At 40.3% G+C, this 21,905-nt stretch overlaps 1 protein-coding gene and 1 non-coding gene across 7 annotated transcripts in view; one reads left to right on the top strand and one right to left on the bottom strand.

Moving 5' to 3' along the window:
- PHF20 (PHD finger protein 20) overlaps window positions 1-20,017 on the bottom strand; it is a 110,430-nt gene extending 90,413 nt beyond the window's left edge. For 4 of the 6 annotated variants that reach the window (XR_012061706.1, XM_072944138.1, XM_072944141.1 and 1 more), the window contains exons 1-2: window positions 19,880-20,017; window positions 5,057-5,171 (exon numbers count right to left, since the gene is read on the bottom strand). Coding sequence is in view for 5 of the 6 variants with exons in the window: in XM_072944138.1 (XP_072800239.1) it covers window positions 5,057-5,139 (83 nt within the window). In the remaining variant the exon portion in view is untranslated. Of the gene's footprint in view, window positions 1-3,851; window positions 3,931-5,056; window positions 5,172-7,542; window positions 7,616-19,879 lie in introns of those variants that run through there. The other 2 variants (XM_072944139.1, XM_072944137.1) reach the window with 2 other exon arrangements.
- A 1,464-nt stretch (window positions 20,018-21,481) lies between these two features.
- LOC116284365 (U6 spliceosomal RNA) lies at window positions 21,482-21,590 on the top strand. The gene has a single exon (XR_004194127.1). It is a non-coding gene; the product is annotated as a U6 spliceosomal RNA (small nuclear RNA).
- Window positions 21,591-21,905: the final 315 nt, after the last annotated feature.

The following is a 21,905-nucleotide window of genomic DNA, read 5'->3' as shown; positions in this document are numbered from 1 at the left end:
ATAATAGTACTCATACTTCAGGGGACTATTAATTGGAAGATTAAGCAAGATGATCCATGAAGCAGGACAACAACCACAGATAATCAGCAAATGTTAAGTTATTATTAATTTTCTGGCCCAGGGATTCTCTTTTAAATGTTAACTTTAGATACTTAGTCCTAAAACTTTTTTCACACTGGCCATGTTTTCATTTTTACAGTAGATATGATTAAGAAGAAAATTAGTGGTTGTATTTTCCTGGAAGTATCTAATACACAATGCTTCCATGGGAATGATCCTACCTATCCACATAATCCAGTTACAATTCCCCATTTTGCCTTCATGGAAACTGAGGATAGAAGAGGTAAAGTAACTTGACCAAATAAATTCAACTAGTAATTAGAGTATGTAAGACTCTAATTCAAAACTCCTCATTCTAAATTATAAGCCTCTGTCAGCACACCGAATAATGGTTAAAAGATATTTGTGGACATGCTTACAGTCCGAAGTTCACAGACTGGGCTGTTTTACTGGCTGTATTTCCATTTGGAAAGGCATTTCAAGGCAGCAAACTTATCTGAAGATAAGTTTTGTGACTCAGGACAATAGCTTTCTCTTGTAGTCATCTGCATTCTAAGGGACCTAGCCATCTAATCTTTAGAACTGATCCTAAGGCACTGACAGCCCATCCAGCTTGTGCCCAAATGTTCACTGCAGCTTTACTCATAGTTTCAGCCTCACCCTTCCTGAGAATCCTTTCCCACCTCCCCAAGCAGAACAGGGCTCATCCTTCTCTGGGCTGCTGCCTTGGCCCCATACACATTCCTCTAGGACCTGACCACTCCAGGCATCAGCTGACAAGAACAGAAGGAGGAAGGGTAGCATTCTATTCACTGCCTGACGTAAAATTCGCTAAATAAACACATAAGTAAAGGAGTAAATACATATTGAAAATCGGAAGCAAAAAGTTCTACAAAGGTAGGAGGATGATCTGAAACACAATTTACCCACTTAAGAGATATAGTATAACTCCATTATACAATCATATTGACTAAAAAAAGAGTATATAAAAATCTTATGTACACCCTGGTCATGACTATTTCACATATAAACAATTAGAAAAAAGACTACCTTATTAGGTTGGTGGAATTATAAATAACTTTTTCGTATTTTACTTACTATTTACTATACAAATAATGTTATATCACCAGCAAACTTGAAAAAAAATGACATAAGCATAAATAAATTCAAGATAATTCACTCAAAAGGTACAAATTTCCAGTTATAAGATAAATAAGTACTAGAGATATAACATACAACATTATAAATATAATTAACACTGTGGTATGTTATATGTAAAGGTTGTTAAGAGAGTAAATCCTAAGAGCTCTCAGCACAAGAAAAAAATTTTTTTCTGTTTCTTTAGTTTTGTATCTATGAGATGATGAATATTTACTAAACTTATTGTAATAATCACTCCATCATGTCTGTAAATCAAATCATACTGTACACCTTAAACTTATACAGTGCTGTATGTCAAGTAAATCTCAATAAAACTGGAAGAAAACTGACTCAAAAAAGAAAAAAATATTAGCAGAACAATAACTATTAAAATATTTGACTTAGAAGTTTAACATTTATTTTTTCAAAAAGGAGTACAGGCAAGATTCAGCAAAGTTTCAAGAAACTGTCCAGAGCATAAAGAAAAAAATGACCTCAGTTTCTAAGACTAGTATAATAGCCTGAAATTAGACAAAGATAGTACAAGAAAAGGCAATCAAAACCAAAACTACTAGTGAACATAGATATCAAAATCCCAAATAAAATATTAGCAAAGTGAATCCTTTAATTCGCTTATTATATAAATGACCTAATAAGGTTTATCCAGGAATGCAGCAAAATTGTTCAACATTAGTAAGAAAATTTAAAAAAAAATTCAACTGCATGCAACTACACACGACCAATTATCAAAGAGAAAATGTAATATAAATAGATCCATTTACAGAAGCAACAAAAACTAGAAGGTACTTGGAAATAAATCTAATAGACAATATGCAAACTCTTTATGGAGGTGACAAAACATTACTGAAGTCATAAAGGAAAATGCAAATAAATGCAAATACATAATATTTTCATAGAAGAAAACTCTATCATAAAGATGTCAATTCCCCTTAAATTAACCATAAATTCATAAAATGTATCTCAAAATTCAATAGCATTTTCAAGAAACATCACAAATAAAAAAATTCACATTAAAAAGTGAAGGTCTAAGAATACAATAAATAAAACACAAAGGGGCAAAACCCTTCTTAACAGATATCAAGACTTATTTTAAAGCAGCATCAATTAAGAGGGAGGACATAGCTCAGCAGTAGAGTGTGTGCTTAGCATGTACAAGGTCCCTGGGTTCGATTCCCAGTACCTACATTAAATAAACAAACAAACAAACCTAGTTACCTTCCCCTCCAAAAACAAAACAAAAAAACAAAAAACTCACAAAGAAATGATCAATTAGATAATAGGTTATTAGCACAAGAGTAAACACAATTAATGGAAGAGAATAAAGAGTTCAGAACAGATCCGTATTATGGGTCTTGATATATAGAAGAGGTATTGCAGATCAGTTAAAGAAAGGAAAAACTGGCCTATAAATGATGCTGGGGTAACTGCCTATTCATATGGTGAATTTAAAAAACAATAATCAAATACCCAGTTCATTCCATACGTAAAATCAATTCTAGGTAGATTAAAGATCTAAATGTGAAAAGCAAAACTTTAAAACTTTTAAAAGAGTTTAGGAGAATATTTTTTAAACTAACTGATAGATAAGAATTTTATAAGTCACAAAAAGCAAAAATCATTTTTCTTTCATTTAAAATTTCAAACTTACATGTCATGAAAGATATCATAAATAAGCTGAAAAGACAAGCTACAGACTGGTGGGAGATTTCTGCAAAACAAACTGACAAAGAATTGGAATCCATAATATATTATTAAAACATTTATAAATCACTAAAAAACAGACAAAGCCAGTAGGAATATAGTCAAGAGCAAGTTACAAAACAGACATTAAAAGATGTTCAACCTCACTAGGAACAGGGCAACACAGAATAAAACAATAAAGTTTCATAACAGATTGGCAAAACCAAAAAGTCTGTCAAAGGCAAGGGCAGGTAGAGATGTGGGAAAACAGGAAGTTTTATTTACTACTGGTGGGAGTTAAGATTTAGAAGTGTTTTGGAGATCAACTTGGCAATTTCCAATAAACCTGAAAATGTGTGTATCGTATTACTCAACCAAATTCACTGGAGTAGGCCTTATCAAACTGCAGCTCACGACCCGTTAGTAGATTGTAAATGGTTCTTGACCAGCATTTTTGTGTGTATGTTAAGGAAACAGAGTATAATGCATGTGTTAAGATGAAGGACTGTTTCATAAAGTTTTTGCTTCAGTTATATTTATGTATATATATGTGTGAGTACTACACTGGATTTAAGATGCATTTCTACTACAGACTATGGTCAAAAAACTTTAAAAGCCACTGCCCAAGAAATATTCTTGCATGTGTGCACAAAGAGATATTTACAGAGATGTTCACAGTAGCACTGTGTATAAAGTGAAAAACTGAAATCTAAATGTCCGTCAGCAAGACTGGATAAACAAAACATGGTATATCATACAAGGGAACTTTATATAGAAATCAGGATGAATATCTTACGTATCAATATGGGTAAATCAAAAAACATGAAATGCAGAAAAGAAACAAACAGTATACCATTTACATGAATTTTTTAAAACACTCAAAATGACTCTAACTAGTATTATTTATAGATACATATAGTAAAAATGTAAAACATGAACAGAAAGGATACAACCAACTTCAGGATGCTGGTTGTCTCTAAGGAATGTGGCAGGGGAACTGAATTGGGGAGGGTATAAAGGTACTTCCATTATATCAGAAATGTTTTACATCCTTTATTTTTAAGACTGTAAATAAAATTAACCAAAAATGTTAACATTAAGTAATTCTGAGTGATAAGTACACAGATTATTTTATGGTTAGCTGTATTTTTTAACTTATATATTTTAAGTTTTTCCCCAAATTTAAAAATAATTCTTTCCCTTGATTAAGCTGCCTTACTGAGGGAAAACAAAAAGGAGAAAGAATTATAGAAATACAAACAACCTAAAAACAACTAGGTGTTCAAAGTGTCTCTGATTCTTATGTCAAATCTCCCAGCCCCAAAAGGCAGCAGAGACATTTTCTATGCCAGCCATTTCCCCTGCTTCTCCTCCCATCTTCTCTTCCTACACACGCCAGGAACTGGTCAGCCTATTTTGAGATAACCCTCAAAACCACTACACTCCTCCGTATGAAAACTCAGAAAGGTTTGAGTTCTGAAACTCCCACCTTTACCTCAATAACAACCATCATTTTACAGTTTATAAGGCCTTTCCTCACGTATTCTATTATTTGATCCTCAGAAAAATGCTATGAGGCCGACATTACTAGTACCCACATTTATAGATGAAGCTGATGCTCAGAGTGGCTAATCACCAGCTAGAGGTCACAAGTCAATGACAAAGGCAGGACTACAACCCCTCAGCTTCTGAGTCTTCTGAACCCATACAATGTGATCACTAAGTTCCAACCATACAACAACACACCCAGAAAACAGGAGCGGTTGTTCACGATACACAAGCTGTTCCGATCTAATCCCTATCCTTCATTCTTCCATCCCGGACTTTCTCCCATCTCTTCGTCCAGACAGGCAGCCAAAAGCAAGAGAGCTGCCACTATTAACTCTTCCCTTTCCTGTAGTCACTCCTGCTTCTTTTTCCCGTAACTCCTTCAGATGAACAGGCAGAAATATAACAGGATGGTTCCCTTGACACAGGGATCCCAGCACCAAAGAGAAAGGACATTCCCACACTTCTAGACTTAAGTCTCCTTCCACCTTCCAACAGTCAGGGAGCAGCAAAACACTACAGAAAAGCCCAGGCTACCCACTCTTTATTGGTGCTGGCAAAAGTCCTTCACTGAAGGGATTTAATTAACAGAAAAATGTAAAAGTACCAGTTTTTTAATCGGTCCCGGGCTTCCAACTGGGCTCCCACTTCAAAGCTGATTCCTCGTCTGTTAGGTGGATGCTTTGTCATTTTCAGTCATCAACGGGGCTGCTTTTATTCTCCTGAAAAAGCCAATTAAATATTTATGAAACTTAGGCAAAGTCTGCCCAGAGTGGAGTATCACTCACTACACATAAAAGACAAACAGGCATTATTCAAAGCACAAGGCTCCAGGATACCCTGTGAGCACCCTCTTTTTACTCTTGCCCTCACCCTAACACAGGTGTGCCACCACTGGTTCCTCCTTCTCTATTATGCAGCATCCTGTAGTCTCTGGAACTGGGAGGAGACTATCCCTCAACACTGTTTTTACCAAGGATTCACCTAAAAGGGGAATCCCTTAGAACTCCCAAAAAACAGCTCTCAGAGTTAACTTAGTCATTTGCTGATACACTCAACAAATACCTGCTGAAAGGCTATTTAGGAAAACAGTCATCAAGACCAAAAGAGACAGTTCCTGCCCTCATGAAGCCTCCAGTCTACTGGGTGGAAACAAAAATGTAGCTGGTAAACAGACAAATGACCTAACCGCAAGCTGTAACTGCTATGAATTTTAAGTGTTTGTACAAAGGAAGCAAACAAAAGCTGAGACACTGATTTCTGGCCCTATTTTTGGAAGCTTAGACAAGAAAAGTCTATTTATACGTTCTTTAAATCTACTTATATTTTCAACCTCTTCTTGAGTCCATCCTGACAATTTGTATTTTCCTAATTCTTTATCAAGCCTTTTGGTCCTAGGACTGGTAGTCATTTTTTTTTTTAACTGAAGTATAATCAGTTTACAATGTCGTATCAATTTCTGGTGTACAGCAGGTGGTCATTTTCTACAAAAGTAAAAGTTATCTTTAGGGACTAGTGGTGGTTCTGATGGAGATGTAGACATTCTGAGCTCTTGAGGCACTTCAGCAGGCCACCTCCATATAGCAGGCTATCCTTGAGCAAATTCTCTCCCACTAAACTCTGAATCTCAACAGCCTACACTGCCCAAGCAATGCCAGAACACTGCTAGGGCAATATCTGCCTCCTACCAGAGGGACAATCTTTGCAATGGATGAATAAGTAATAATCACAGAAGTAGGTCCTCATACTTCTAATGTGTAATACTATCACATTTTAGGATGAATTTCCTTGCAATATACTATTTGAAAAGGTAGGATGCAAAATTATACCCCTTTGAGCTCACGTTAAAACTCATGTGCTTACAAACTACTATATATATAAAGTAGATGAATAACAAGGTCCCAATATATAGGACAAGGAACTACATTCAATACCCTGTAATAACCTATAATGGAAAAGGATACGAAAAAGGATATATATAACTGAATCACTAAGCTGCATACCAGAAACTAACACAACATTATAAATCAACTAAACTTCAATTTAAAAATAAGTAAATAAAACTTAAAAAATAATAAAACTTACATGCATTTTAGGGGAAAAAAGTACTCTGCGGAAAAAACTCAAGTGCATTTAAAAAAAAAGACAAAGAAGAAAAAACAGGTTGTTCTTTTCCTTTTAAACAGTTTCCTAAATTTATAAAGTTTTTGACAATGGAAATTTTCCATAAAAAAGAAAAAAATGTAATGCAAAGGACGAGCTATCCATTACAACAAACAATCCATTTTGAAGGGCTGATATTGGGGAACAACACACAAAGCAAATTAAACTAAGAAAGGAATGGCTGACAGTTACAATTAAGGAAGCTGAAACATAATAAACTGAAAAGCTCTGTTAAGCTAGAGTGCTTCAATTATATGGAACCTAGGAAAGGGAAAGCCAGAGGTTTGACTGGCTTTACTTACACCATCCAAGAAAATGAGACATCAAATCTGATATAAATAAATCCAATCAGTAGAAAAGTCTTCACTGTGACTTCCCTGTAATACCACCTCAAATTATCTATATTTTTATTTTTGACTTCATGCGTACCAAGCAGTTCTCAGATTAATAGTTTTGTCTCTCAGATTATATGAAAAGGTGATTCCAAACAATAAGAAATGCAGAGTGACACTGAAAACTCACTGAGCAGCTATTTGACAGATTTTATGCAAAGGACAGCTCCCCTTTGCAGATGTCACGTAAAGTAATACAATGTAATGGGATGAAACGTTTGGCCTTTAATCCTCAGCCCCACCCCTTATTCGCTGAACAAACTAACTTAAAAATGGGCAAAGTATAAGAACTAGTGGATTACCAGGGGAAGGAGGACAATACAAAGGTCTAATAAGCATGTGATATCATATCCACATAAGGAAATGCAAATCAAAATAATAATTTTCCACTTCTTAAGCTAAAAGTTTCAAGGTAAAAAAAACCCAGTGTTTTCAGAGATAAGGAAAAAAGATCATGCTTATTACATTGTTGGTAGAAGCATAAACTAGAAAAGACTTTCTAGAGACAAGTTGGCTCTATCTACAAAAACGCACATACCTGCAATCCAGCAGTCCCATCACCAGTAACTTTTCCCACAGATACATCCCCCAAAGTTTCTGCCAAATTACCTGTAAGGATGAACAGTATAGCTTTGCAATTTCTGCAGCTAAAACGTCCATCAAAAGAGGCCTAGTTACATGAATTATGGTCATCTATACAATACAATGCCATACAGCTATTAAAGGAATAATCTGTAGATTCTGATGTGGAGCCATCTTCAAGATACACTGTCGAGTAAAATAGGCATGGTGTAGATGCATGTGTATGGTATTATCTCTTTAATGTAAACAGGCAACAGACATAAATGCAGACAGATCTATTTGGTATATGCTTAAAATTATTTCTTGGGAGAAACAAAAAACTATTTAAGTAGCTCCCTTAATAAGAGGAATAGAGCATGAAAATTTAACTTTTCATTTTTAACCTTTCTGTATTATTAGAATTTTCTAATCCTAAGAATGTACTTCTTTGTTTTTATTTTAATTGTCAGTAGGAATTACCTTGTTGGTAAGATCTTAATTTTGAATTACTTCATCACAGGTAACAGGATTTTCCCAGAAGTAGACAAACCACTCCTCAAAGGCCCTTGCTCTTTCCCTACCAAAATCAATGCTATGCTTACACTCACGCCTTTAGATATAAACATAATTTGAATATAGGAAGATGAAGCAATTGGGTGCTTTTCAAACGCTGTGTCAGACTTATCACACCATTATATAACAAGCAGAAATATTTAATTTTTCAGGAAGGACAAAACCTAAGACTGGTCTAGCTGTGGGAAAACTAGAATACTTGAACTGCCTGGGGCCCTAACCATGTTCATATTTTTATACCTCAATCTGGAAGCAAGGAACAGTTATAAAACTGCTTATACACTTGGACTCAGTAATTTCAATCTGAATAATACAGCCCAGCACAAAAATAGACCATTTGTGAAATGAGAAAAAAGGCAGTAGCTCTTAAAATACAATTTTGGGGAAACTAGATATAATTCACTTTAAGAACAAGAGAATATTTAAATAAAATCTAATGTAGTAGGACTACAAGGACCACACTATAGCTCCATTAGGGAAAGGAATGACTGATGCTCAACAGATGCCTAATAAATAAAATAAAGATTGCTACTCAGCTACTAAAATGATGAAGACGTAAGAACCGACCTTACAAAAGAATAGCAGATATAAAACTCCCTTAGGCAAACTAACAAGACCTCCATAAGAAACACAGATAATAGAAATAATAGCTAACTCTTCATATATGAAGTCCTGTAATCCTTAAACAACAGCAGAGATAAGCACTATTACTAATTCTCACTTTAAAGAAGAGAAAACAGAGTAATGAGGAAAAGTTAGGGACACCCTTGACACCCATATAGAAAGGGGCTGAGCCAGGATTTGAAGTTATACCCTGTGGCTCCAGATTCTTAACCACTAACTACCACATGTTTGCTTATGAGCTAATCTTTCAATTATCTTTCTTAACACAACCTATCAGGATTAATGGCCCCTATCATGGGTGCTGTAAAGGTTAGATGAGAAAAGATTTGCTAGTTTACTTATGATGAAAAAGAATATGAAGACGAATATATGTATATTCATGTATGAGTGAAGCATTGCGCTGTACACCAGAAACTGACACACTGTAAACTGACTATAATTCAATAAATATGTATATATATATATATATATATATATACACAAAAAAGATTTGCAAGGCCCCTATATGTCTACCACAAAGTAGGTATTCAAAAAATGGCAGCAGAATTTTCTGAATTCATAACATATTTACTGACGTGGTGTACTGACATGGACTCTGGATTGTATTTTAGGAGACATTTAAAAGTACTGTAGCCATGGTAACTGGAGGTCCTGCCCTCAGCAACCCCATTGTACTCTGGGAAAAGGAACTGAGGGCTCAAAGTAATAAAGAATTAAAACGATAGGTGGGTATGGAATAAGATCGTTCAACAAGTCAGCTCTAGACAGGGTTAGGTTAAAATAAATTCTGGAAATAATGTCAACTACCAGAAACTACAGAACAGGCTTTACAATAACCTAATAGTGCTTCCACCGGGTTTGCATTCAACCTCCATTAAAGTGATGATGCCTTTTAAACTTAATGCAACCCCCCTCCAAATCAAGGAACACTTCAAGTGAAAGACCAGTTTAAATCTTTATGCCTTCTTCATTCAACAAGTATTTACCTAGTGCCTGCTATGTGCTGGAGATAGACGCAGGGAGGATGAGACACCCCTGACCCTGTTCTTCCGTGTGGAAGGCAGGAACATGATAAACACACATATGAAGAAGATAATTTCTGGGAGGATGATGAATACTGTGAGGAAAACCCAACAAAATAATGTGTGCCAGTGACATGGGAGGACCACTTTAGATAAGGCTGCCTGAAAGAATTCTGAAGAGTTGAGGTCTGAGCAGAGATCTAAATCACAAGGAGACAACCAAGTAAAGATCTGAGGGAAGAGAATTCTAGGTAGAGGGTAAGTTATAGAGGCAAGGCCCCTCAGGCAAGAATGAGCTCCCTTCCCCCCAACAGCCCTGAACCTAGGAGGTGGAGACGCTCCCCATAGCCTTCACAACTGTCCCAGAAAAGCATCAAGATCAGCATGTCCAGTGACACCTAGGTCTCACAGGAGGAAACTTCCAAGGGGACTCTGCCAAAGTTCTGTCTTGGAGGAAGGCCAGGGAGTACTTAAGGATGGAAGCACTGACAGGTTTCAGACTCAGATTCTAGCCAATTCTGGCTCCACTCACTATTGGCTAAGTGAAGGCGAGAAAATACTGAGCCTCCCTGTTTACCATCTATAAAAGGGGATTAATAACCCCTACTTCCTGGGGTTGTGAGGAATAAATAAGCTAATAGATGTCAAGTGCTTAGCACAGTACACACTAAATATTCAGCATTGGTGATAAAATGGTTGTGTGATAGGAGCACTAGAAAAAAGGACATCGGACCCAAAGGATCACAGTCAATATTATTATGCAATATTAACAAATAGTATGCAATATAAAAAACATAAAAGAGCACATCCTTAATCCTAGGGAGTGAAGAGCTGGTTCCAGTAGGGGCAAGGGCCCCACCACCACTATCCTCGCATTTCCTCAACGACACAGAAGGAAGACTGGGTCTAAAGCCAATGATTACCATTTCTTCAGGCCCTTGCCCAACTCACACAAAAAGAGCTGATCAGCCTCTTTTACTCAGGAGGGTAAGGAAATAAACAAAGCGGGGGCGTAAGGAAAGGAGGAAGGAAGAAAAGAAATGGGCCAAAAAAATTCTCTTACCCTCTTCCCAGATATTTGAAATGCTTTCTCCAAGAGCCAAGCTTTTTCTTCTACAATTAAAATGCAGACAGACAGCAAACAGGTTGAGTTTACTCATTCTGAATTACTGAGAATGAATTGGTTAAACCCATGGATCTTTCCAGAAACAGTGGAAAGGGCCTAGTGCCCAGGCTTGGCTCCAGAATATATTTGCTTGAATGACCTTTGGCACATTACTCAACCTCACTGAGCTAATCATCTTACCCTCACAAGTTCCTTCTCCTTTTCTCCCCACCACAGTTTAAGGCCCCAAGACTGCCAACGTGCCAAGTCAGAAACATGGGCATCGCCCTTGCCTCCCAGTCTCAGTCACCATTTTATAACACATATTTCCAGGTTTCTCCCATTGCCCAGTGGTTGCCCAGTTCAGGCCCGCATCAGTTCTAATCCAATTACTGCAACAGCACTCAATGGATCTCAAAACCTCCAGGCACACCCTCCCTAGATCCAAATCAAAATTGTCTTATAAACTTACTTCTGAGTGCCTATTTTATGACAGACAAAATTCTCAGTGCTTTATATATATACATCTCATTTTAGTATCTATATCATAGGTTTGTTATGAGGATTACTACTATTCCTGTTTTATAGATGAAAAAAACTAAGGTTCAGAAAGTAGCCCAAATGACAAAGCTACCAAGGATTAGGACAGGGACTTGAACCCAGGTAGTCTGACGAGTCAACTACTACACCGTTGCTAATCTGCATCAATGCTACTACAGTAGTATTTCGAAAGCACAAATCTATTGTAAGACTCCTTTGTTTAAAACACTTAAGGTTACAGGTCAATTGTATTTCAACTTAAAAAAAGAGCTCAGTAACTCCCCAACAGAACAATGTTCAAGCTACTCGGTGCGGTATCAAGGCCATCAGTGAGTTAGCCATTATGGCCAAACCACACCAGGAGTTGTTAAAGGGAGCTTAAAGGAGAGGACCACTGGGGAGGGTATAGTTCAAGTGGTAGAGCGCATGCTTAGCATGCACAAGGTCCTGGGTTCAGTCCCCAGCACTGCATCCAAAAATAAATAAATAAACCTAATTACCTGCCCCCCCCAAAAAAAACTAAAAAAATAAAGTCACCTAGAAAATGTAATGATAACAAAAAGAGAGAGAGAGAGAGAGAGAAAAGCAGACAAGCTCAGCAGAGGGACAGTGGCACATAGTGGTTATAAGCCAGGACTCTTAAGTGACACTGCCTGGGTTTGGATACCAGCTCCACCACTTTCCAGATAACCCTTGCACAAGTCATTTCTTTTCGGGCCTCATCCCTTCTTCATATCTTCATTCAGGTGTTGTGAAAATAAAAATCACTTAGCAAAGAGCCTGGCAAACAATAAACACTCTTACTTAGGTTATTACTGCTTGTGTAGCCCGCACACACAGATTCCTTGTAGTTCCCACCTCCAGACCTTTGCTCAAGCTGCTTCCTCTGCCTCGTCCTTCAGACTGGGCTCAGCCATCAGCACCTCCCCGAACAGCTGCTGGGCCAGGGCCCACTCCATTTTTCTCCCAAGGCAGCCTTGCCTGCCCTCTGGACTCTACACTGTAACTGCCCATTTCTGAGCCGATCTCTCCTGAGGCATTTAACTTCTCACAGGCACCCCCAGCATCTAACACACATGCCCTAAATGGCAGTCAGATGCTTGTTAAATGAGATAACCTCAGCTTCCTCATTGGCAAATGGGAATAAAAACAGGAAAGAGACCAGTATTACTCCTCTCCAGGGATGTAGGGATTCAAGGAGACAATCATGTGGAGGCTTTTTGAAAAGTTCTCTCCACAGGTAAATACAGGAACTGTTGTTACTACTCCTTGGGGGAATGGGGAGGAAAGCAAAGCACAGGGAATGAGGCACCTAAAGAAAGACCACAATTTCACCCCTAGAGTCTAAGGAAAGCTTTCTCAGTCACAGGGAGGGCTCCAGTCTATAAACGGTGGTAGGCAGCTCTGGAGTGGGTTTATGTGCATTCCCTTTAAGGAAGGGAATCTTTTTTTAAACATACCTGACTAAGCTGTTCTTACAGGATTCCTTAATTGAGGTATCACTACATTACAAAGGAAAACAATTTGGAGATGGAGTCATTACCCTATGGGACCTCCAAAGACATTTTCCTAACTTACAACCATTTCACTGCACATGGGGTTTTAAAGATAAATAAAAATCATTTAATAGTCAACTAATTAATTACTTTAAGTATTAATTTTCATTCCTGGTCTTTATTATTAATACCAGGAAATGGCTAACAAAGTTTTCAGCACAGGCTAAATCACCGACAAATAATCTCATTCCCAATAATGCAGAGAAGTTGGAAGTATTATCCCATTTTACAAAGGAAGGAAAGGAGGATTAGAGCAAATAACTTGCCCATGGTCACCTGGCTAGGAGGAAGAGGTAGGATTTGAGAAGCAGTACCTCCTCCAAACCCTACTGTACTTGTACTGCTTTTAAAAATATGGCCTTTGTAATATCTGGACACTAATAATATTAAGGGTTTACTGTTAAGTTGCTGTGTGAAAATGAGAAAAAAAAATGTATCTTTCTCTCCTACAGACTACTAACGTAGTTACCAATGAAATACAAACTAACAAATAAGGTCCTTGAGAGGATTTTACAGACATTTTCAGAGGAATAAAACAAAATAATGGTAACTATACTCAACTCTTCACAGTTCACCAAGCTTTGATAACTTTATAAATGAGGTTTTCTTATTTCCCTTTCACAGATTAAGAAATGGAGAAAAAGGCTAACATTTACTGATACTTCCAATGATCGATGAGAGGTAGTTATGACGATACTTAAGAGAGGAAATAGAAGTCCAGGTGGGTTGTGACTTGCCATGCTGGAAGTCTGCCTCCAGTGTCTGTCCCACAGGGAGAGCCCCAAGAGTTTGGAGCCCCATACCCAAGTTACATGTAGCCTCAAAAGAGTGGCAGATGCTAGAATTCAAACTCAGGCATTCTGCCTCCAAATCCTGGTCCTTTACCACAACGGTATGTGCAGCCTGGACATGAAAGTTGGCCTTTCTGAATTGCAGATGTATAATTCTCATATAGCTCACAGCATGACCAACTTCCTACTCATCAAAGCACACTAGACAATGTTCACCACTCCATGAGACCAAGGGACAGTCAAGCAGCCCAAACCAGCCATGCCCGGGAGCCTCAAGAAGAGGAGAAAGGTAACCTCAGCTGAGAAAGTCTGGCTTCTACAATTAAAGGATGTTTACATGGTCAGGAAAGCAATCTGGGATGAGGTGGCAAGACCACCTCTTCTGTCAGCAGTGCCTCAGTCCTGGGCTCCAGGCTGCCACCTGTTTGATACTGTGACTAAAGTGACTTATTCAAACCTTAGGGGAAAAAGGTAAGGCAACTGTAAAGAGGAGGATGTAACAGCACGAGACTTACAGGCAAAGAAACCTGGGTCATTAGCCAAATGACCCTGGACAAATAAGTTACTTAATCTCAGTTTTCTTATCTATTAGCTAGAGGATAATATAATAATATATAATACATAAAAATATATTAAAAATATAATAACATAATAGATAAACTGTAAAGATTCAGTAAGAGCCAGTAAGAATGCTCCAAAAAAATGCTAACTTAAATGCCCACATTTCTAGGCCAGATTTCCACAACCTAGAAATCCCAACACCTGCAGAAGCAAGGAAGGCATGTCAACCCACCTGGCTGTGCATCTTTTCCACAGAAGAAAGAGACCTCTTGAAAACTAGGTCTCTACTAGGAAAAAGAGAACCCAAAGACTCCTTTAAGATGCCTGGGGAGTCAGCCTTTAAAATCCTAGGATTATGTTCCTGACATGGGATAAGCTCTTATCAAATAAAACCACCATTTAAAATCCTTCCCCAGGCCCCTCCTCTTCCTCCTTCCCCTAAGTCCACTGATTCAGGCACCATCTCCCTTTCATATAGCTGCCCTCTTTAAGCTTAGTGACTCATACTCAGCTCCTAAAATTTTAATGGGGTTTCTACAAGCTCATTACTTCCATTATTTGGCCAAAGAAAACAAAGGACAGCTGAATATCTAGCCCAAGATCCAGCAAAGTTGCCACAGCATCATTACAAATCGGGGGGAAGGGGGGGTGTTTCAATTTTCAATAGGTTATCCCAAAGTTAATCAACATGTAAAGGGTAGTTGCTGAGATGAGTAAGACAGGGACAGCATCCTCCCTTTCTCCAAGCTTACAATTTAACCAAGGAGGCTCTGACTAAGCACACGTTTTGGTTTAAAGAATGCTTAATCAAGAAAAATGTAAATTTCCCCCTCATTACTTCCTAGAAAGATGAGGACATGAGACTAAGAGGTTATATACACCTTTGAGCCTTGATTTCCAGGCAACATCTGCAACTGCCTTTGAGGATAATCAGGTGTTCTCAAAGAACTGTTACCTTTACTCGCTGATGAAGTTATTTGAAATCTAGATTTCTTATCACTGTCCTTAGCAATTTCTTGCCAGATTTTGTGACTTAGTGTGTTACTAGAAGGAAGAGCACTTGGAATTAATTTTCAAATGAAGTTTGAACTTAAGATACACTTCCAAATTTCAGACAGGATGTTTAAGCAACTTTAAAATCCAGGAAGAAGTACCAGCTAGCTTCTCCCAGTCTCCCATATCCCCACAGATATGGACACCTTGGGAGAAGAGGGCTAAAAGCATTACATCTCACTTTCCCCAAACTCCAGCCAAAGGCAAACCACCTGCTTCATTTTTAAATGTCACTCTACCTACTAATTCAAAAAGAAAAAGAAAGCTGGGGTGGGGAGGAGAAAACATTTTTAAAATACATTTCAGATAAAAGAACTTACAAATAAACATAGTTGTATGTAAACTACGGAATCCCTCTTAGGGATTCAAGGAAGTAGCTAACATTGAATGGAGGATTCAAGACAGACTTCTCTGAGAAGTTTAGACAGTTTTGAATTAAATAAAGCATGGAAATGGCAGAGGACATGGAGGCAAGAAGAATGCTGAAGTTGGGTGTGAGGACAAGCTGGGTGCCTTGGCTAGAAAAGAGGCAGTGACAGAAGTGACTTGTACAAGGGAATGATTGGCAGCCCGCCCAGTAGAACATGTGAAGGAAATCAGATCTGCTACAACAAGCTCCCACAGACACTGGGTTTCTAAGCAAGATTCGGACACAGGCTGAGAGCAGGGTAGATCTTGGAGATAATCATAATCAGCCCCTAATTTTACAAATGGGGAGAATGAGGCCCAGTAGCATTAAGCGATTTGCCTGAGGTCTCACAGTGAGCGGAAGAGCTGGGACAAGAGTCAAATCCAGATCAAATCCATTACCAAAGAGATCTATCTGACATTCATGTGAGGGATGGTGGGAAGGGGCGAGGACCAGGATACAAAATAGTCTAGTCATTCAGGTTTGTTCTGATTAGAATAGGATTATGCGGAAAAGGCCATGACAGGTGACAGCCAGGGAAACAGGTACAGATGACCTAAGACATTTAGAAAGGGAAAACCCACTAAGACTTAGAAACAGTTATGGATACAAAAGGAGAGAGCACCATAAGCCATGATCCCCACCAATGTTATCCTCCAAACTGCATTCGCCTTTGTGAAGCTCCCACACAGAGACAAGCGAGTAGCTTCCATTCAAGGTCCAGGCACCTGCCTTTCCAGGGCCCATTTTTCCAAAATTTAGAAAACCAAGGACTCTTCGGAAATTTCAACACCTGTGACCCTGGTGACTTGCGGTATGTCAGACTCACTATCCATGGTAAAATGACAGGTGAAGGACCAGAGACAAGCTGGCTGATTACTACACTGGCTATGCAATATTTATTAGAATGATTTTCTGTCAAGAATTAGGTTCACCTTTAAGCAAGAAATATTTAAGGATTTAAATTGAACAAAATATATAGAAATCAAACTCCTGGAGAAGTTCTAGTCATGATTTTAAAAGCTAAATGCTAGAATAACTGTAACTGAGTACAAATAGTCCTCCAAAGGGGACCACAGCCTTGTACAAACTTTAAGCAGTGTGCACCAAGGTAAAGAGAAAATGGAAAATAATGCTCCAGCATAAGGCTAACCACCACCTTACTATTTTCACAGAGAAATCTTTGGCTTTGTGCATAGAAGCTAACTACTCAAATTGTAATAACATTAACATCATCTGGGAATTAGAAAAGCAGATACTTAGGCCCCACACTAAACCTACTGGATTAATCAGCCTAAACCTACTGGATCAGAATCAGCACCCCAGGTGACTTATTGCACATTCAAGTTTGAGAAGCACTGGTGTAGAATACTTTAAGGGTGGACTACATATAGCAGTATACATATAAAGTATCAAACAGACAAATAAAACACAAAGTACCGTTCACCTTCTGTATACCATATTTTATTAGGTACTGCCCAGAAAGACCTCCAATGTTTTTTAATAAATTTGGTACTTACTAATGACCTTATGATCAAAATGTGGGATCTACTTCACTTCCTGAAATAACACAGCTCTAGGGTTTTCATGCACATGAAATATAAAACAGCTTAGTTGTTCTGAAAATACAATTACGGTTAATTTTATTCAAGTTCCAATACTGAGTTCAGAGCACTTCTCCACAAGACCCATTAATTCCTACAGGTTCCTGGGAGTATCATTAAATCCCACAGCATCCCTAAGAAGCAGGTGCTTGGCAAACATCCAATCTTCAAATGAGATTCAGAAGGACGTGGTCCTGAAAAGCAGTATTTTCCTGCCACATCCTGCCAGTGTACCTTCTCAGGCCCAAACGCTCTCCCCACTGAGGCCTCATACAGCTGCACACTCAAGTACTTCCCAAAAGGGAGAAAGGTCAGAGGTGTCATTACCCTATAAGCACTTGAGATTCCAGCTGTGGAGAAATTAATCTGGTTAAGGTTCCGGCTGAGAAGCCCTGAGTAAGATCTGGAAAGACAGAGGGAAACACAAAAGAAAGAGCCTACTGAGAGGCTTTTAAGAGAAGTTTCAGGCATTTGCAGATTTTAAGGTGGGGGTTGGGAGCAAGATTTGGCAGTGAGGGGATTACAGGGAGAGAGAAATATCCATCCCCCACCTGTACCCCAGGAACAAGAACAAAAAGAGTGACCAAGAGATTCCTTCAAATGACCTCTTTCCTTGATAAAAGGAAGAAAGCCAGTGAAGGGAGGAAGTTTATGAGCTAGAAGCAAGACTGAAAGAATCTCTTGAGGTTTTGCTAGGTTTTTTTTTTTCCAATGAAGGGAAATAAAGAAAACAAGAAAAACAATACCCATCTAACTTGAATCTTACCGGAAGCAAACCACCAGAAGGATTATGAACCCTGTGAAAAACCAAAGAAATGCAAGAGGATTCCTTCCCAGTTTAAATCCAGTGTTTGGGAGTCAGGCAGTCCTGAACTTGAGGCCATTTCCAGAGCATGAGGAAGAATGAAGAAAATCTCTGCAGCCAACAGTAAGCAGAGCAGTGTCCAAGGGAAGAAAGAAACCAGAAAAATGCCTGGGGATAAGGCAAGCCAAAAGAGTTCCTGTTAGTAGAATGATAAAAGATAAAGTGGCCCTAGAACGACAACATGCAGGCACCCTTTTGCGGGGGCAGGGGGAATCCTCCCCTAGGAGGAGGGGAATTCAGGAGGTAGGAAGTGTGCTGAGAAAAAAGGCCACAGAGCAGAGAAAGTGCTGCACTGAAGAAAAATATGCATTCACTAGAAGAAGGAAGAGGAAATGGGTGCACTGACCAGACAGTGAGAGCACCTAAAAAGAAATGGGGTTCCAAAGAGGGAAGGAAACAGAATAAAGAAAAAATCATGGATGGCAGAGAAGCTCAAGAACCATGGACCATCACCTGGGAATGAGAGGACTCAGAAAAAAGGTGTGCCCTCCTAGATTTAAGAAGCACCAGGAAGGTGGGTACACCATAAGAACTGTGTAACCAAAATAAGTGCACGCTGTAAATTTGAGGGACACAGGAAATAAACACACCTAGGAAATAAGGTGGTCCGATTTAGATAACTCATGAAAAAGGGTGAAACCCCAAGAATACAGTGACTGGAAAAAGCAGTGAATTCCCTTCTGTTAATACAAATATGTATCCTAAAACTTCAGGATTTGGATCTCATGTTCGATAGACTCTGTAACTAAGGTGCACCCCTAGATTTGAAGGGTTGGAGAAAGGAAGCAGCCCCGAAATTTCAGAAATTCTGGAAAGCATGTTGCCAGATTTGGGGCCTGGAAAAGGGGATTCTTCTTTGGATTTGTGGGAACAGGAGTACCCCAAAACTTTGGTTATTGGATCCCAGGTATGAAACTTGCTAATGGGGAGAACCCCCAAATTTGAAAGGAAGTGCTTACTCAGACTGGAGGCTCGAAAAGGGAGTGTCCTCCCAGTTTGGGGGTCGTGGGTAAGGGGGTACATCCTCAGTTGGGGAGGCTTTGGAAAATGAGGTAAAATCCCAGGTCTGGAACTTAAGAAAGGGGGTACATCGACCACATTTTCTAAGAACTATAGAGAAAGGGGACACTCCCGTATCGGGGGCTTGAGAAAGGGGTGTGCTTCCCATAATAGGATAAGAGTCAATAAAAGAAAACGCGTTCCCAAAGCACAAGGCGACAGCTGGGGTTGGTGAGCTCTCAGGGGCCACACAGCTCAGACTCTAGTCCTAGAGCTTACCCCCCACCCCCAATACCGCCCGCTCCGCGCCCCGGGCCCGCACCCAGCGGCCCAGCCCCCTCGGGTGGCGCTCATTGGCCCCGGCCTCCGTCACTCCAGCGGGCAGCCCTGGGGATTGGGCACCGCTCGCACGCCCGCCACGCTCTCAGCAGCGGTCCCCGGGCCTCCCTCCGGGCTGGGCAAGCGGGGCCAGGCGGGGAGCGGGGCCGGGCAGGGGACCAGAGCAGCAGGGCGGCCGTCACCGTCCCCGCCCGCACGGCGCGCGCGCGCGCGCGGCGCAGGCCCGGCCCGACCCGGCCTCAGGCAGCCGGCTTCGCCTCGCCGCGAGCTCACCTCACAGCCCCGCTCCAGCTGCGCCGCTCCAGGACCAACCGACAGAAGGACTCTGCGTGCTGCGCACCACGTGACCCCCGGGACGCGCCCAGCGTATCCCCCGCCCCCCACACACACGCACCATCGCCACCACCAAGTGACGCAGCGCCTCATCTGCCCCGCCCTCGGCCCCTCCCCGCCAGATCGCCGTGGCGACAGCTCGGGCGAGCCACGCCCACCGCCTTGACGCGCGGGAACACGCCTGCGGCTGGATCCCGAGCACGAAGTCCCCATTCACCCACATCCACAGTGATCATACGAAGCCCGGAACTGGACACTGTCCATCACCTCTTAATTTTGCCTCCTAAATGCATCTCGAAGCCTCTTACTTCTCTCTGTCCCGCTGCCAACACTCCAGTCTAGGCCACCGTCTCCTCTCTCCTAGATGATGATTGCCCTCTCCACCCCATTACTCTTTCGCCTTACAATCCATTCTTCACACTCAGACTGTGGGAGCTTTTCACAGCCTCCCCTGCTCAAAGCCCATTTCTCATTGTTCTTCGGATTGAGATCTAAATCTTTACTGTAGCCTATCTGCCAGGCTCTTCAATCCGTACCTAACCTGCCTCTCTGGCATTCTCACAGAATCAGCTCCCCCATGTACTCAGTGTCTTTCAAGTACTCTAACAAGCCAGATTCCTCCCCGCCTCAAGGCCTTTGCACTCATCCCTCCTCCACTTTCCCTTACTAACTCCTAAGAAAGGACTCCAACTGGTAGTGTGGACAGGAGCTGTACTTTGCCTCCGTTGCGGGGGGTGGGGGCCAAGGTCGGAGTTCCAGCCACCCCAGAAGGGTCTAAGGTGTTTTTCCAATGGGTCTTGGGGAGTCCCAAAGAGAAATACTAAACATCTGTTATTTAGGAAGACAATAACGACTTTATTTTACATTGGAAAAAAGGGCAGCCGGATTGCACTTCTTAAAATGTAAATCTTGTCACTGCCCTGCAACAACCAATCAATCATCTCTCCATCGAATTCTCTACCCTTGCTAATCCTTTGGCCACGCTGATTTTCTGTCCGTTTCTATGGCTCTTCACAAGCTCTTTCCAAGCGCTGGGCCTTTGACTAGACTGTTGCTTTTTACAAAGCTGACTCTTTGACGGGTCTCCTCGGTGAAGTCCTCTTTGACTACGTTATCCAGGAGTGCTCCCCTCAATCTCATGCCTCCCACACAGCAATTACTCTCTACCTTACCACTGCTCATTTTCATCAGAGCACTTGACACAATTTCTAATTATTTAACTTGTTTGTTCTCCTGGTTTTGTCTTTGGCCCAAATTAGATTTGGGGTCTATCTTGTATCTAGGGAATTGTCAGAACCTGACAGATAGTAGACGTTCATTGTGCATTTGTGGAAGGAATGAAAGAAAGGGAATGATATTTGAAAAAAAAAAGTGATAATTGAAAATACCCAGTAGATTCTTCTTAAATGACCTGACTCAATAGGAGAAGTGCTTCTCAAGTCCTGTCTGGAGACTGAAGAGGGCATTTCCTGAGCTGAGGTAGTCAGGGCAGAGCGCGATGCTTAGGGAGAGGTCCTGGGAAGACAGGGACAAAAGGTTTAGATATACACACTTTGACAACACATATACAAAAATTGTAACCATACAGAGAAAATTGATGTGGCCCCTGACCAAGGATAACTTGCAAATTTGTGAACTGTTCCATATTTTAAAAAAACAAACAACTTCTGGGTTGAGAACCAAAACTACCTGCATGAACTCAGCCAAGTGCTAAAATACAGGAAGAAAGGACCTTCCCAGGATCCTCTGGGTATATGTTTATTAACATTAAATTGCTCAGATTTTGGTGGCTGTTGTAGCATATAGAGAATTTTTTGCTCTGTGACGACAGTAATGCCAAGGATCCATTGCCCCATACAAATATAACATGTTTCTTTTCTTATTCAACCTGCACATATTGAGACACAGGGTTGAGCTGGGCATCAAAGACACAGAGCCGAATGAGATTTAGGCCCTGCTCTCTGAG

This window comes from Vicugna pacos, chromosome 19 (genome assembly GCF_048564905.1).
Source record: "Vicugna pacos chromosome 19, VicPac4, whole genome shotgun sequence".
Classification (NCBI taxonomy): Eukaryota; Metazoa; Chordata; class Mammalia; order Artiodactyla; family Camelidae; genus Vicugna; species Vicugna pacos.
The sequence above is the reverse complement of the archived record's forward strand: the minus strand, read 5'-3'. Positions and strand labels throughout refer to the sequence as shown.